At 31.7% G+C, this 16,878-nt stretch overlaps 2 protein-coding genes and 1 pseudogene across 2 annotated transcripts; 1 reads left to right on the top strand and 2 right to left on the bottom strand.

The window, feature by feature from the left end:
- Positions 1-1,298: 1,298 nt before the first annotated feature.
- Positions 1,299-3,999, bottom strand: LOC100777110 (uncharacterized). The gene is made up of 2 exons (XM_003526749.5): positions 3,679-3,999; positions 1,299-1,497 (listed from the first exon to the last, which is right to left on the bottom strand). The coding sequence occupies exons 1-2, from the start codon at positions 3,774-3,776 to the stop codon at positions 1,395-1,397; spliced, it is 201 nt and encodes a 66-aa protein (XP_003526797.1). The 5' UTR covers positions 3,777-3,999; the 3' UTR covers positions 1,299-1,394.
- Positions 4,000-4,607: 608 nt separating this feature from the next.
- Positions 4,608-7,636, bottom strand: LOC100785678 (uncharacterized; annotated as a pseudogene).
- Positions 7,637-11,160: 3,524 nt separating this feature from the next.
- Positions 11,161-14,547, top strand: LOC100776046 (putative transcription elongation factor S-II-like). Its single transcript, NM_001289279.2, has 3 exons — positions 11,161-11,317; positions 11,421-11,598; positions 13,314-14,547. Exons 2-3 carry the CDS (start codon positions 11,443-11,445, stop codon positions 14,259-14,261), a joined length of 1,104 nt encoding a protein of 367 aa, NP_001276208.2. The 5' UTR covers positions 11,161-11,317; positions 11,421-11,442; the 3' UTR covers positions 14,262-14,547.
- The last annotated feature ends 2,331 nt before the right edge of the window (positions 14,548-16,878 follow it).

The raw sequence follows: 16,878 nt of genomic DNA, 5'->3' as shown, positions 1-16,878 counted from the left end.
AATATCATAAAAAGAAATGTTGTCCGAGCTAAAATAAGATCATTATGATCTATGAGCAATTAATAGAAAGTTTGTGAACAATCCAATGTTCATTATCATAATAACAATAAAAAACATTAATTGATATATATAGTGACATATCATTTGAAAGAAAAGTATTTTATATAAAAATAAAATGATTAAATTTGGATCATATTATTAAATATAAATAATTAAAATTTAATATTTTATGATCACTTAAAAAGTATATGAGATTTTAATCGTAAATTTTGACTCTCCATATATTTAATTATACAATTCAAATTTGATTCTCTTATTTTTATATAAAATAGTTCGTCTTATAAGATATGTTATATATAGGCTAGCAACTTTTCTTTTTAGGTTATACTTCAAGGTGAATTTTACTTTTAGTATCATAAATTTCATCTTATAATCACCATTCAATTAAAAAAATTTACTGGATTTTTACTTAAAAGTTAATCTCACAATTATATTAAAGAAAACTATCGAAGAAGAAAAAAATATCAAAAGATATGTATTGACCCTTAAAAATATCATCAATTATTGGTATGCTGACTACTGAACGAGATATAAATTGGATGGATATTAGTTGGTACAAGCTACCAGTGCAGCAATGTTATTGACAAAGGCAATAAGTAACAATGACAGAAGAATAAGATAATCTTTTTGAATTTACATAGTTGAGGTCACAATACTGCTTGGCCAATGGGATTTGCTGATATGATTGCAATTCAAAAATGTGTTCGTTGGTGGATCGTACCATCTCATGCTTACCCATCTTCTCACCCTTCTTAATATATACACACCTACACAAACCCAACCTATTGTGTGTGCGCCAATTATATGCGCCACTTATATATTAAGAGTGCTGATTAAAACAATGTTATTTTATTTAATCTTTTTATATGTGTTGAATTTTAATAATTTAATCGTTGAATCAAAAAATATATTGATTAGATCTTCATGGCCTTTTAATCATTGAAAATAAAAAACATTTCATAATTAAAAAAATGATTATATACCGATCAAACTTTATACGATTATCTAATTTATAAATTTATTAATTTTTAAAATAAATATTTTAAAATAATTTAAACGATAATTTATAATTGAATAAACATATTTACATAGTGCATAAGATCAAATATAATTAAAATTACTTAACCATTTAACATTAAGCGATTAAATACTTTTCTGAAGAGAAATAATATTAAAATGGAAATTCTCCGATTATGAATATATAATTATATATAGTATTAATAAATAATTCTCGGACCTTTGAGAATTTAATTGAAATTGAAAGGTTGCTCCTAGGGTTCCCTTTCGCAGTTGAGATTTGAGAATTGACTCTGAGAATCGAGAAAATGGCCGGTTTACCAGCGAGGCTCCGTCTCCAACCCACCGACGTCAAAGCCGCCGCCTTGTGGGGCGTTACCGCCGCCACTGGCGCTCTCTACCTCATTCAGGTTAACATCCCTTTTTTCCTCCCTCCGTTATTCCGATTCTCAATTATTATGTGTGATATTTAGGATTTGTGCCCTATGCCTTGTTTAGCTCTTCGCATTCGGCGACGTTACATGCTGATCTGAAATTTAGTTCTCGAATTTCTGTTTCTATGTAGCCTAATCTAAACTCATATTCGGATCGCCTCGTATAAATCCGTATTCTAAACTTTATGGTTTATTTTTTATTGATTGTGTTTATTGTACGTCTTGGCGCGTTTTCTTTTCCCCCCGATCGATCGCCGATGTGGCTGTCTTATTGATTGGTTCTATAATCACGTGTTGGAGATTGGGTTGATGGCTTCTTAGGTGCAGTCTTGTCATAAATTGCGTGGACTTTTGGATCTTTGTTTGCGTATCGCTATAATGTACTCTTAACTGGGGATTTTGTTACGTTCTTAAAATTCAGTGTGCAAAAATATTCAGGGGTGAGGTTTTCACGTAACTTTTAGTTTATTATCTCCTTAAATGCATAAAAGAGAATAATGAAGCCTTCCTGAAAAGACAAATAATAATTGAGGGATGGAATCCATGTGCTCAAACAATGTACATGAAGAAAGACAGAAATGGAATGATCTTTTTTTCTGTTTCTTTTGAGTTTCTGTGCCTTCCCCCTCATCACCCCCCCCCCCCCCCCCCCCCTTCTTTGTGATTGAAATGCGAAGAAAAAGAAGATAACAAAGTAGGCAGGCATGACTTCTCACCAGATGTTCATTGATGCAATGAAGAGATATGAGTTTTGTTTGATTTTATATTCTCTTTTAGCTCTAGCACTTCTCTTTTTTTATTGCTGAATTTTTAATAAGGTTTAAGGTATATGAGTATTTACATAATACTATTTTCATAAAATTTAGTGCATGCTTGTTTACCATCTAAAATCAATTTTACAGTCTGACTTGTTTTGATGTGAATTTTGTGGTTAAAATAAATTTTGACACACGTATCAATAACATTAACTGTTTAAAATCAAAACTATCAAAATCAGTTCTACCAAACTGTAAAATAAATGAGCACTTAGTTTATTAAGATTCATTGATATTTTTAAGCAGTGCCTAATACAAAGTTGTTTCATAATTTTAACTGTCTATTCTGTTTTATTAGTTTTTGTTTGTGATGATATGGAAATCTTTTGTGTTACAAATTCTACTACAAAGTTGCAACAAAACTTGATTTGTATGATCTGCTTTTGATGTGTGTCTTATTGAGTGCATTGCTTGTTGAATTCGACATTCCCCCTCCTCATTACAGTAGAAAAAAAGTAAATGCTGTCCTGGTACATGTTCCCCTGCTTCAACTTTGAGGATGAAGATTGACTGAGCAATCAAATGGGTGGCTTGGGTCTATGAAATGGCCACAACTCTTGGATATAGATCTTGATTTTAATGATGTTGTTTGTAAAAAACATTTGATAGTGACTGATTTTTATTGGTAAAAACAATGGAGACTAACACGGTAACACCTTACACAAATAGAAAAATGCAGAAAATTAAAAGATAAATCTTTTGTTCTGCTGATGCTCAGAACCTCTAGTCCAAACCCTTCAAATCATGGCTACCTGCACTACCTACCCTTCCCTCGTTTACTCCTGTTTCTCTGGAACTGAATTCCAATCTCCCTCTTTTCCTTCAGTGCTCAGCATTTGTTTATGCTCCAGACTTAATGACATGAATATTCCCCTTATTTTCTATTTTGTCATCCTCACCCCATGTATTTATTCTTTTACTTATTTTCCATTTCTGGTTGAATTTAACTCAGTAATAGGGGTCTATGACTTTTTTTTCTTTTTATCTCCATATAACCTTTACATGATGATGATCAAGACATACATAGTTAACTGTATAGAAAGGACTGTGGTAATGACTCCAAAGTCCAAACGGAATATACTTGAAGTGGGATATGTTCAGTTTCTGAATAGAATGAGGCCCATTTCAGTACTCTTAGGATTGGTCAGCTTTCTTTAGGATGTTGCCAAAAGTTGGCTTAAATATATTCTTCCTTGCTGGTGGATTAATTATCATTATCATTGCTATTCATGGGTTTCTCTATTTTGATAATTTGTGTTCGTGTGACATTTTGCTTCTATTTGTGTATTCATAGCTCGACTCTTGTTGATTTTGAGTGCAGTCTTAATTCATTTTTTGTTTAAATCATTAACAGCCATGGGGATGGTTGAAGAAGACATTCTTGGAGAAGCCAGAACCTGAGCAAAAATGAGTTGGCTTCTGAGAAGAGTGGTTTGAATTTTTGGATCATGCCAAGGATGGGTAACAGTCGAATATTGTTAATTTCTGCTGAGGTCTTCTCGCACCTGTGCTTTATGTTATGAATTTGGATACTAAATTTTAATGTTCTGCGCTGATTGTTTTTAACGGAGATTTTGTTTTAAATCAACTTCTCGCACCGTGTTGAACGAGCAAACTCTAGATTTTGTGGCAATAGCATTCTTTGCCGAGGATGATAATACAAAGATATATTTGCTATTTGGGAATGGTCACCTTTCTATAAAGGACCACGAATTCGCAATTCGAAATAGTTGATAAACAATTAATCATAGTTAAAAGCAGAAAAATGAAGCATGAGATGGCTAGAGTTGCTCAAAGCTCTAGTTTTTATGGACGTGAGAATTATAAATTTAGGTGATATAATTCTATAATGATTAAGACTAAATGTTAGTAGTTAAATGATGGCTATTTTAAAAGATTATCATCTACAATTATTGTCTCATGTTAATAAGAATTTTTTATGCTATATTACTCTTTTAGTTTTTTTTTAAGAGTTTTAACGTTTATGTACTGGTGGACAAAAAATATATCCAAAATTACTTATTTGTTTTCTTAATGTCTTTAGTGAGAAAATACACTGAAAAGAGTTATTCAATTGTATATGTTTTGGAAATTAAATAATTACGTAGAGCATTTAAGAAGGAAAAAATATGTTTTTAGTTTCTATACTTTTATCAAATCTTATTTTTTTTCCTAAACTTTTATATCCTTTAGTCTTTAAACTTTACAAAAAGCTTAATTTTAGTTTTTTTTCCCCACAAAATCTTCACTAATGACTTTAACTTGTGTTCAGTGTGGCAAATATTGTTTTTTTTAATAATTAAAAATATGTGAAAAGTTGATTATTATCTTTTAAATGGAATTATCAAATGTTTATTTTGAACACATTAAATTCTAACTTTCAACGGTTCCATTTCTATTTTGGTAGCACCTTCATTCTTCAATAGTTTTTGTTTCAGTCTTGTAAATATGTTCTTGTGTTTTTTTTTTTATTATTTTGTTTGTTTATTGAACGCAATTTTCAAACAAGGAAGAGAGTACCCTTTCACAATTCGCACAGTTGGGTGCGCGAAGAAAATAACAGAGAAAAAGGTAAGTTTTTATTTTGATTCTCTTTAAAAATAAAACCTTTAGTTTCTATTAAATTTTTAATTCAAAATAACACATGGAATATACATTGTCACGTTTATAAAAAAATAATGGTCATCATAAAATTTGTGTGTCACGATTAAAAACATGTCTTTAATGAAGTATACGGATTAAATTGAAAATTTGAAACTTTAGGAACTAAAAACAATAAAAAATAAAAATATACCAATTAAAAACATATTTTTCCCTTTTAATAATAAAGGATGGAGTTGAATAGATTAAACAAAAGAATAGAAAGACTAACAGTAATTTGGACTACACTTTTATTATTTGGTGCTTCATAAAAAAATATTACATGAAATTTATGCAAATTTCACTAAATAAGGGAAATTTAAATGGTTACGAAAATAGCACGAGATAGAGTGGATTGCAAGTGATAAAGGATGGAATGGTCAATTACAAACAGTTGTTACTTGAACATCTCTTTTAATTCTTTTTAGAGAGTTCAAAATTGAGGCAGATTCATCGTACGAATGGTGCAGCCTACATTGCTTAAACAATGTTAAGCAGCTGTCAAAAAAAGAAGAAGCAATGTTAAGTAATACAAGTGCATTTAATCTTATATTTTTTGTCTCTTATTTGGTGTGCATTTAGACCAAACATGAACCAGACCATTCCTATTGACTGTATAGACCTCATTGCGCTCTTCATCACAGAAGAGAGCATCTCCTGGAAAGCCGTCGCTCGCTTTTATTTTGGCAAGACACTTGCCAGTTAAAATGTTGCTGACATTAATGGAACCTGCTGCATAAAAGAAACATAAACCATCAGTAATGTACCTTGAAAGATAGACACTCCTTAGCAAAAGATTGATATGTGATCACAGACACATTTTAAACTACTATTTATTTCATATCATTTGCTATCATGTTTTACATTTTAACATATCAAGTAAAAATGTTAAACATTTAGCTAAATCAACTCTTAGTAGGTCTTATGATCAAGCTACAGTAAACGCAGAAGATGTCATAAATTCACTTCTGCTAACTTCTGTCAGCTCAAAAGTCCGCTCCTAAAATTAATTATAAGTCAGATAACTGGATGCAGAGTCATGTATAACACAATACACATAAGGGAGAAAACTACTTATATCAGGAATTTGGAGCTTCTCATTTTCTTGCTTGATAAGTAGCTTTTCATTGAATTGTTCAATAAACCTTCTTATTCTCATGAAGGAGAAGGTTGAATGACTTCAAAACAGTACCATCTTCTATTGAAAGGATTTTAAGCGGGACGTGGCTACTTGCTTTAGCAAAAATCAACATGATTCCTGGACTAAAAAATATCATCAAACAAGAGCAAAGGAGTGTAAATAAAACAGGACCACCCAAAGAAACTATAAAATGTAGAAAAACTAATAAATTTTTAAAAATTTAATAGCTAATGTGATATAATTTCAGAAACTTGTGCATGACTAGACCACCACATCTATGGAAGTGTTTTGTAAAACTGAAACTAAATACAAGGTCGTTAAGAAAAACTACCTGATCTTAATCGTTAAGAAAAACTATCTGATAGAAATAGAGAACAGCATCGTATAATCTTTCAGGTCAAATACCTTTTACATGCTACGGGATTAAAGAGAAAGACAAGTATCACTATCAAGAAAAGCCTTCATAAATTACATAATTATATCCCCGCACAGAAGTATTAGAACAGTAAAACATTTACCTATCTTGAGCAGAGTACGTTAATGTCTTCCCATTTATATCATTAAACTCTACAAAACCTGGCCACTTCAGAGACTCGGACTCAAAAATAGCAAAGCCAGGATCTAGCTTACCCCTTCTTATGTATCTGAGAATGACACAAAATCTTAGCATAGACCACAACTCAAACCTGGGCACCAATGTTTAAGACACCTATGACTTTTGATTGTTAATTATGAATGTAATGAATTTTGAGTCATTTTATCATTTTTGAAAATTTATATGCACCAATATACATAGTATCAATCTCAGATAGCAAAGCGAAGCCACCAACTCCAAAAATGGGATAGCAGGATAATAGATGAATCCCACAATTCTAATTTTTTATATATATTAAATATTTAATACTATTGTAAATGCTTAGAAATTGAAAAATTACTCAAAATTCATGAACTATTCATAATTAGTACTTAAACAAAACATACAAGTAGATGACAAAAAGAGTTACCAAACTACTGTATATGGGTAAGAGTTACAGAAAAACAAAGAACTATACATACTCAATACTTGTGCTTCTGCATTTCAAAGAACTGTAACCGTCTGAAGCATATACAGAAACTATGATGAACGAGACATTATTTTCGTTATGAAACATACTTCTTATAACTTCATCAGGACTGACATTCAAAAAGCATATCCTTTGATTGGTCTCTGCATCAAACAGTTGAAACACGTCACAAATACAATATATCCATTTCAATGTCACAAATAGAATTAAGCAACAAACAAATAGCAGATACTAATACTACCTCGGTTAAATGCTGCACAAACACCCGATTGTCAAGAGCTAAAACAATCTCTTGTGCCGCTAAAATCTCGATAATCTTTGATCTTTTTCTCAGAAATAGCAATACCACAGACAACGGATCTTTCCGATCATGCATATCATATTCTTCCTGTAAACAGGAAATGAACCATCAATGATTTCAAGCACTATATTATAGCACCACATACAATAGTTTAAAATGTTGAACCACACACAAGTAGGGGCGATTGATACAAACAGAAACACCACACCACTTCTCTATTCCTATCATCCCACGTTGTTGAAAATACGAGCAATGCAAGCAGCAGTGTCGGACTAGTGGTCTTGTCCTTACCATCTGTTAAATCACCTAATACAAATACAAATACAAATGGAGTACACAGTACACACCAAAAGAGTTACTGAAATTAAAAACACAATCTTTATATGCTTTAACCACAGTTCACAGAGTCATTCTTATCCAAGAAACAATGCTTCAATCCATAAATAATTTGTAGACCCTGAACTCTTGCAAACAAAAACTAGATTCCGCTTATTAGTTAGAGTAAATTATAATAGTTGTGTTAAACAAAAAGAACTGCAGCTTCAAAGTTATGGTAAAGGTACTAGACAACAGTAAAACGCGTGTTTCAAGTCCGATCCACCAAAATTTTTAGTCGGAGGATTCGAACACAAACTTTTAAAAATTAAAAAAAGAAGCTATGGAAAATGGGACCCGCAAGCGAATATTTCGGAATCTCTCTTGAGCATCGCTCATGGTGAAAGCGCGATAAGCTTTGAGCTTCTTTAGTTGGACACACAGAAAATCGATGAGCCCCAGTTACCATTGTAATTATCATCTTTATTTATATATTTTTCCGTTGACTTGTGATACTTTGTGAAACATTTACAAATCATATCGCAAAAAGTAAATTTGATTTTCGTTACTAATGTGAGAATTTTAGAAAGAATCTTGTTATTAGATAAGATAGCCTTTAAGTATTTTTTTTAAGCGTTTATTGAATCTGTCCCATAATATAACTCACCTAAATTTTGATTAGAAAAAAAAAAAAAGACAAAGGAAAACCGCTGGAATATTTATTTTTTTCCTGTAGACCTGGCATACTTGTCAAACGTTCACATTTGGTTGGTTCATTAGTGCATGAGACAAAGGAAAGAAAGTGAGATTTTGAAAAAATTTGGCTCTGTTCATTTCGAGTGGAATAGAGGCGATGAAAATGGAGATAGGAATGAAATGAGTGGAAAGTTGATATGTCACTAGTTTGGTGAGAGTGAATGGATTATAGAAATGAGATGAAAATACGCAGCACTCACATGTTTTCTTTCACCTCAAAAGTGAGATGAAATGAATGAAAAGTCTGGGAAAGCTAATCCTTCTCAAAATTGCTCTTCATTTAACTCGAATAACGCATGGGAGAGATCTAGATCTATTAGGATAATCAAATATGTTGGTTGATATTCAAAAAATGGATCTGCATGTATTAGGATAATCAAATATATTGGTTGCATATTCGAATATGTTGATTATGCACATATAAACGAAGACGGGCCTGGAATAGCAAAAGTAAAACAAGAAAAGGCGTGGTTTGTTGTGACAAAGAAAATAAATATAAGGGTAAAATTGAAATTGTAAAAATACTTAATTTAAATTTTCATTTTATTACCTATTAAATCACTTTGATTATATCTTTCTTTTCTTTCAACTCTACATTTGATAGAGAAATGTGAAAATGGAATGCAAAGAAATGAAAGAGAGTATAAAGTGAAGTCATTTGATAGAGATGATAAAAGTGATGAAAGATTTTAATTAAAGTAAAAAAAGAAAAAAATTGGATAAGGAGGGATAATTGATTTTGCATTTTTGCATAATCAATTATGTTAGCGTTGAAAGTGTGAGAGACTTTTCTCGGTCTCCTCTCTATTCTCCCTACTTATTGTTTTCTTCTCTCTTTACCTTCATCTTATTTAACCTCATCTTAGGATGAAAGTTTCATCCCATGAGACCCATATTTCTTTTCAAATATTACAGTGGCAATTAATCCCTAATAAACACTCATCTTTAAATCAGCTCAGTTCAATTGCACCTCACATTCTTCTGCTTAAATCAAATATGCCCTTACAATTTGGTTTGGTTGGTAATGTTGTCCCACCAACACAATGGCATATAGGCTATGGCTAGACAGTTTTTAAATATATGTTGAGCTTAGATTAATTTTGTGCCTACCTTATTATAATGCAACATTAATATCATATAATTTCTCAATTATGTTCTTTTTTTTTTCACCTTCACATTTTGTATTGTTGACGAACACATTGTCGTTGACAATTTTGTTACTAACAAATTCTTTGTCGTCGTCAACAACACTTTGTCACACAAACAATTAGATTAATTTTGTGTTATCTTTTAACTTGAAAGTAGATTTAAGTACATTTAAATTTATGATGATGATTTTTTATATTGATGTAAATGTGATATTTTTTATATTAATTATACATATAATTGATATAAAAAACTATCTGTATTATTTCCAGCCCAGCAAATGGTCATAGTTTTGATGTAACATGATTTTCATTTCTGTCCCAAAATGGGTTTTAAGTAAGTTCCCTACTTCAAATTGAAGGATGCTTCTTTTGTCGTGGAAATGAAAGCAGTGACAGGTACTGTTTTCCTTTCCAAAATTCCAATTTGGGGTGACTCTTTGCATTGCATGGTACACGCAGGCGAAGTGATCCGGTTTTTAAGTTGCTGCTTTGAACTCTTTACAGACGCCAAGTATCTTTCAAGTTCTAAATTCCTACCAAAAAAGCAAACAAAATAACAGAAAGACCAAACCAACACTACCTACCGTGTCCTCCTAGATACTGAAAACAAAAAAAAAACCTTTGCTTCAGTTCAGATTTCAGACTCTTTTTATAAAGAAATCTCCTCATCCATCTATCCTCCTAAAAATAGGATAACAACATTGAAAGAAAAAAAAAACTGCTCACCACATTTTACACACCTTATGACCCGTTCCAATCCCAACTTTCCACCAGAAAAGATAATATTTCAAAGCAAATAATGTTTTCAAATTCTGTAACACTTTAAATATTTCAAAGAACTATGCCAAATAATTAATTTAAAAGAATTCTATGTAAAAATATAAATTTCGTGAATAATACTTTAATATATATTAAAAGAGTTTAATTTTCAAACGCTCTCTATAGAGATTTTATACACTCAATCATTTACTAATCATTTTACATAAGTCTATTAATTAATTGGGTAATAATGTAAAAAATTGATACCTTATTAATATATTTTAATTATATTCATATTAACATAAACATTTAACTTCCATCTACTATTAATTTTTCTAGTCTAAAATAAATTTTTATTCTTTAAAATGATTTTCTAAAAAATAAAGCACCAAAACAAAAATTCATAAAAAAAGTAAAATGACCAAAAACACATTTAACCATTTTTATACTATCAAGTAATTTCTCAGAGTGATTATTATAAAAATTCTAATAATTAATAATAATAATAATAATATTATTATTATTAATAATGTTCTAAAACTGTATGATGTCCAAGATTAAAGAATCTTTACCGTCTCTCCCAATATTTAAATTAAATTGAAAGTAAAAGATTTTTCCCTTTTTCTTTTTTCTTTATAAGTTAGTAACATTATCTAAATTACCGGATCGAGAATGTTCGATTCTCTAATGCACACAAGACGCAACACGAACCGTTCGATCTGTTTAATGAATGATGATCCTCCGTTTAAATGTCACACTAGGTGGGGTCTGTTGAGAGCTCTTCTCGTTCTCTTTCTCTTCCTCTCACTGGCGACACCACCGCGGCCGCAGGAGACAACGACAACGAAAACTTTATTCTCTATTCTCGTGAGTTCTCACTCTCTTCTCTAATGTCTGGTTTCACTATTGTCTTTCTTTATGTTTTATTTTTCATTTATTTTGTTTGTTTGGGGTTTTGATCTGTTTTCAGGAAGAGAGAGTGGTTGGGTTCGATGGAGAAAGAGTTGGTGGAATTGTACGAAGCGGCGAAGAAGGCGGCGGACGCGGCCATCTCCGGCGACGGCGAACATGAGGAAAGCAGATGCATCGATGCGCTTGAGCAGCTCAAGAAGTTTCCCGTTAATTACAAGATTCTCGTCAACACCCAGGTTATTTTTCTCTCATTATTTTCCTCTTTTTTCCTATCTGTTTTTATTTTTTTAGGTTTTGATTGGTTGGTGTTTTCGGATGAGAAATTTTTTTTATCATGAAATTATTTTTTGCGGGGGAAAGTGCAGAAAAAAATGTGTAATTTGAGGTTTTGTGTTTGTGTGAAACAAGTGCATGCAATGTTAGGTTGTATGATATGATATGTTTAATATTTTGTAAAGGTTAGGGTTCAATTGGAAACAGAATACATCTCTCGTTAAATGTTGTATAATGTGGTATGTGGTGTGTTATGTGCACTAGGAAATAGATTTGTATTCTTTTTAACATTTAGGTTTTTTACTTTTAGGTTCTGTAAATTGTTTGTGGTAGAAAGGATAAAAGAAACTTTTTGTGTGTGTGTGTGTGTGTGTGTTTGGGGGGAGGTGGCTGGAATTTCTGTTCAATCATTATTCAAAAGGTTTTTTGGGGATGATTGGGCTAATATTTTATGCATCAGAGAAATTGGATCTTGCAGTTAGGAGGTGTGGTTTCTATGCCTACCAATGGTAAGAAAGTTGTTTTTCTAGGTTTTGATAATGTGAGCTTACAAAAGGTTTGCTAGTGTTCTCTCAACTAACTTGCTAGTATTGCTCTCAACGTTAGAATGAAGTTGAAATTACCAAATGTTCCAAGGTTACTGTTTGTATAAATCTACAAATTGTTACGGCTTCCCAAGACTGTCCTTGTAGTTGGGATCTATTATCTGGTATTGCTGGCTAACGGCTATGGAATTTCTGTTAGGATTTGGATCATTTCCGTTTCCCACAAAACCTGACAGTGTGTTTATGAGAGAAAATGACAAACTACTTTGCGTGGAATCTGTTGACCCTGAATTGGTTATGGTGGGCCTGACACAGTAATATCGGGCTTTTTAGTAATAAGAGAGGATCCAGACTTTATTTGTTGTGCATACTGCACTAGAGCATGAGAAAGTTTGAAAACTTCATTAGCAATTTTTATTTTTTTCCACTAATATAGTAGGTATTTACTATTAGTGGTTCCATTCTTATCTGTTGCCAGACACAATGAATTGCTGCTGCTGTTTTATATGGTTCATACTTTGGATTTTTATCTATGACAAAATTGTTGAGATTTATGGTGGATTATGGAAAACGGTATTTTTTTTATTGAATCAGTTAAATTGGAAATGATTTGATTTGACATTGAAATCAAACCTCACAATTGGAACTCATTAAAGGATTTGGAGGTGAGAGTGGATGCTCCATCTGTTCAGAGATGAAACAGGGAAATAAAAAAAAATTAAAGCAAAAGTAAAAGAGGTGATTCAAATTCAAAATGAAAAAGAATCAGATACTGAAGAAACTTGAGTGTTTTGATTAACAAAAAGAAAATTTTCTAGAATATTTATAGAATATAAAAAGGTTGCAATATTTATAGATAGTTTTATGTTGCTGGATTCTGTGTTTGTGACCCCCCCCCCCTCCCCCCCCCCTTCAGTTTGGTATCCTCGTCTTAAATTGGGGAGAAAAAACGGTAGGGACCCTATTATACATTTTTCATTTAAAGTTCATTCATCCCCCCAAAAAAATATCGGAATGCTAAACTGATCTCAAATCTGTATTGATTTCGGACTTGAAGATTTGTTTTATCTTTTTAATGTAATTTTTCAGAAAGATTTGTTTAACTTTTTTAATGTAATTTACTAATTTTTCAGGTGGGCAAACATCTTAAAGTTCTGACAAAGCACCCAAGGCAGAAAATTAAGTCCTTTGCTATTGACTTAATTGAGATATGGAAAGGCATAATTATCAAGGAAACAAGCAAAAATAAAAATGGGGGCTCTGATAGTAAGGATGAGTCGGCTAACAGGGAGAAATCTAAAGCTGGGAAAATGCAAAAGAGTCCTTCGGTGAAGATTGAAAAAGGTGAAACCGTCAAGGTTGAGAAAATTGAAAGGAATGGCACATCAAAGTCAAGCTTTGAAAATATGAAAAAGGTACAAAATGATGTCAAGAATGAGAGAACTGATCGTGCTGCAAGTGTCAAGATGGAAAAGATAGCCGAGGAAAAGCCAATTTCTGGAGCAAAGAAAATGTCATCCAGTTCTACCGCTCCCCCAAAGCTAAAAACTATGATTAAATCCAATGATGCAACACGAGACAAAATAAGGGAAATTCTCCATGAGGCTTTGTCCAAGGTCACTAGAGAGGCTGATGAAGATCTTGTAGCTGTAGTCAATGATTCTGATCCCATCCGTGTTGCTGTGACAGTGGAGTCTGTATTATTTGAAAAATGGGGTCCTTCAAATGGGGCACAAAAGGTGAAGTATAGGTCCTTAATGTTTAACCTTAAGGATTCAAACAACCCTGATTTCCGGAGAAAAGTTCTGCTTGGTGTTGTTGAGCCAGAGCAACTGATCAACATGAGCACAGCAGAAATGGCTAGTGAGCAAAGGAAGCAGGAATATCAGAAAATCACAGAGAAAGCTTTATTTGAATGTGAGCGTGGAGGTCAACCAAAAGCTACAACCGATCAATTTAAGTGTGGCCGATGTGGTCAAAGAAAGACCACCTATTACCAAATGCAGACTCGCAGTGCTGATGAACCTATGACAACCTATGTCACTTGTTGTGTCTGCAATAACCGTTGGAAATTCTGTTAGTGCAGTTGTGAATGGTGAGTTTCACTAGAGCTGTTGTCATCTGTTACTGATTTAGGGTATGGAGGTGCGAGTGTCATTATGGTTCCGAATCACAGTCGTGCCAGAATTTTCTATCAGACTGTTTACATGTAGAAATTTTTAGGCAGAAAATTGTACTTTTTATTCTTTCAGTTTTAACTAAAGTTTTCGAATTATTGTAGTTTGCTGCTGTAACTTTATAAGTTCATCCCTTACAAAATTGCATCAATGTTTTTCTCAGTTTCTACTCTTAGTATCAATTTATTCTCTGGTTTATTTCTTATATTTTTTATATATTTTAAAAATATTATCTTATAAGAATAATACCTATTTTTTATAAGGTAATTTTTTTATTATACATATACAAGTAAAATAAATAATTTTAGTGTGGGCAATTGTCCCCGCAATAAAACACGTGGATTGATGTTGGATGCAATAGTAAGAGTTCAAAAAATAAATGCCCATCAACCATGTAAGATAACAGTACATGATCCATGACAAATAACCATACCAATCCCAACAACGTGGACTAACAACATAACCTTTTCTCTTTAAGCTCGATGCTCATTGAAAGACTTAAGGGTGTGCGAACAATCCAAATGAATCAGACCATACCTAAAATCAATTACAACCACACCTTTAATTACTTAACTATCTTTAAAATATTTTTAATTGGACCAACTTGCATCTTAGGAAATATAATACGAACGGTTATTGTGGGTATTGGTACTTTAGTGTGTATTTATATCTTTTGAATTTATAATATATAACTATAAACTAATTAATGTCAAGGAAGCAATTCGTGGAAAAAGAAAATTTATAACAACTCATGTATCATGTTCAACCAATTGAGTTCAGATATGTTTTGAGAGTGGGGTGGGGGCCTTGGCCCCCTTGACTTTTGTATTTTTTTTATAACTTTTACCAGTATTTCCTTGTATGTAACCATATTATCAATTACTTTTTTCTAAAATATATTTTATGCCTCATAACTTTTGTCATAAATCTATTTGTGGAATCTATTTGGACATGTAATTTATGCTTCAAACTCAACAAGGATTAATTTTCCTTTTAATGCAAGGGTTTGGAGGTATCTAAATGTAATGGTATTTTATTTCATGAATGTTTGAATTGTAACACCCCTTTTTCGTAAAATAAAAAAAAAATTATTTAAAAATTAATAAAATTTTTAGAAATTAAATAAATGAGATGAAATAGTTTTTGTTAATTAAAAATAAGAGTTTCATAGTATCAGCAAATAAATAAAGTAAAAAGATGTTTTAGAAAATAAATGGATGTCTAAATTCGTTATTTATTTAATGAAAAAGTAAAATATAATTTCTTTTTATAAAATAATAAAATAGAGTAAATAGTAGGCCCAGGTCACGTTTATTATATGTTTTTACACTCTCTTTTTCTCCTAGATTCGTTTTCCCTTCATCCTTTTTCAAAATCTTTTTTTTCCTGTATACAGCCAAACCTGTCCCAGTAAAATTACGATCTTGGACTCGTTAACTGTTAGATCGTTCTGAAATTTGGACACCACCTTCGAAACTCATTTTTGCACATTCTCACAGTTGAGATTTACGAAATAATGTCTGTAGAGAGAGAAATGTTCATCGCATGAAAACAATGAAATTAAGGCTTCAATCCCTTGTCCTTCTCTCTAACGCTTGGAAACCCTAGCAGAGCAACTAGAGGAAAAACTTGAATAATCTTAGAGAACCTCTAGAAATGTCGCTATCACAGCCGGACCACACACGTGAGCTCGCTTAGAGGTAAGGGATGAGTTATTCACAATTAGGAAGTAGTGAGAACATGTGTAGGGATCCTTAGATGATCAATTGTGATGAGTTTTGGGGTGTTTTTGCAATTTTGATTCTATTTTTACAATTATAAGTTTGAATTATATATGTTTGACGGACCAATTGATGACCCGATGCGAAATTGCTATGAAATTGATGTGTTCTTGTGTTGAGTGTGAACCCTAAAAATTAGGTTTTTTTTTTCTAATTAAAGTGAATTGTATTCTAAATAATCTTCTCTTTAATTTCTTATTTTATAAAAATTATTGTCTTCGTCTTATATCTTCCCACGATGATGATCAACATTTTATATATACATTGTAATAATAAATTAAAGAAAGTCGTAAAGTTAATGCTTAGTAGTAATTTCTTTTGATACAATTTTAATTTAATTGTTGTAGAAACTCTTTAATTGAAAATAATATAATTCGATTTAATATATATATGTATATATATATATATATTATGCCATGCAAATATTATTACTGTGTGATGTGTATATGATTCATGAGACATGATAAATTGTTATATTGAGATTATGAAATTGTGATTGAGATTGTGTGTAAATGATAAATTGAGTATGTGTTGAATTGTAAGATACATGTGTATTGAGACTTTGTACACTTTGAGTTATGAGCTATGAACCATACAATCACACAACTGTAAAACGAGTTAATGCATGACGAATATTGTCATGGGATCCATTATGGGAACTCGACGAGTTGAATCACTTTGAGGTGTAACAAGTTAAAATGATTTTGAAAATAATTGAGTAATTGTGTGTATTGCACAAT

The sequence above is a fragment of the Glycine max genome, chromosome 6 (genome assembly GCF_000004515.6).
Source record: "Glycine max cultivar Williams 82 chromosome 6, Glycine_max_v4.0, whole genome shotgun sequence".
NCBI lineage: Eukaryota > Viridiplantae > Streptophyta > Magnoliopsida > Fabales > Fabaceae > Glycine > Glycine max.
Note: the sequence above shows the minus strand (reverse complement) of the source record. Positions and strands in the feature narration are given on the sequence as shown.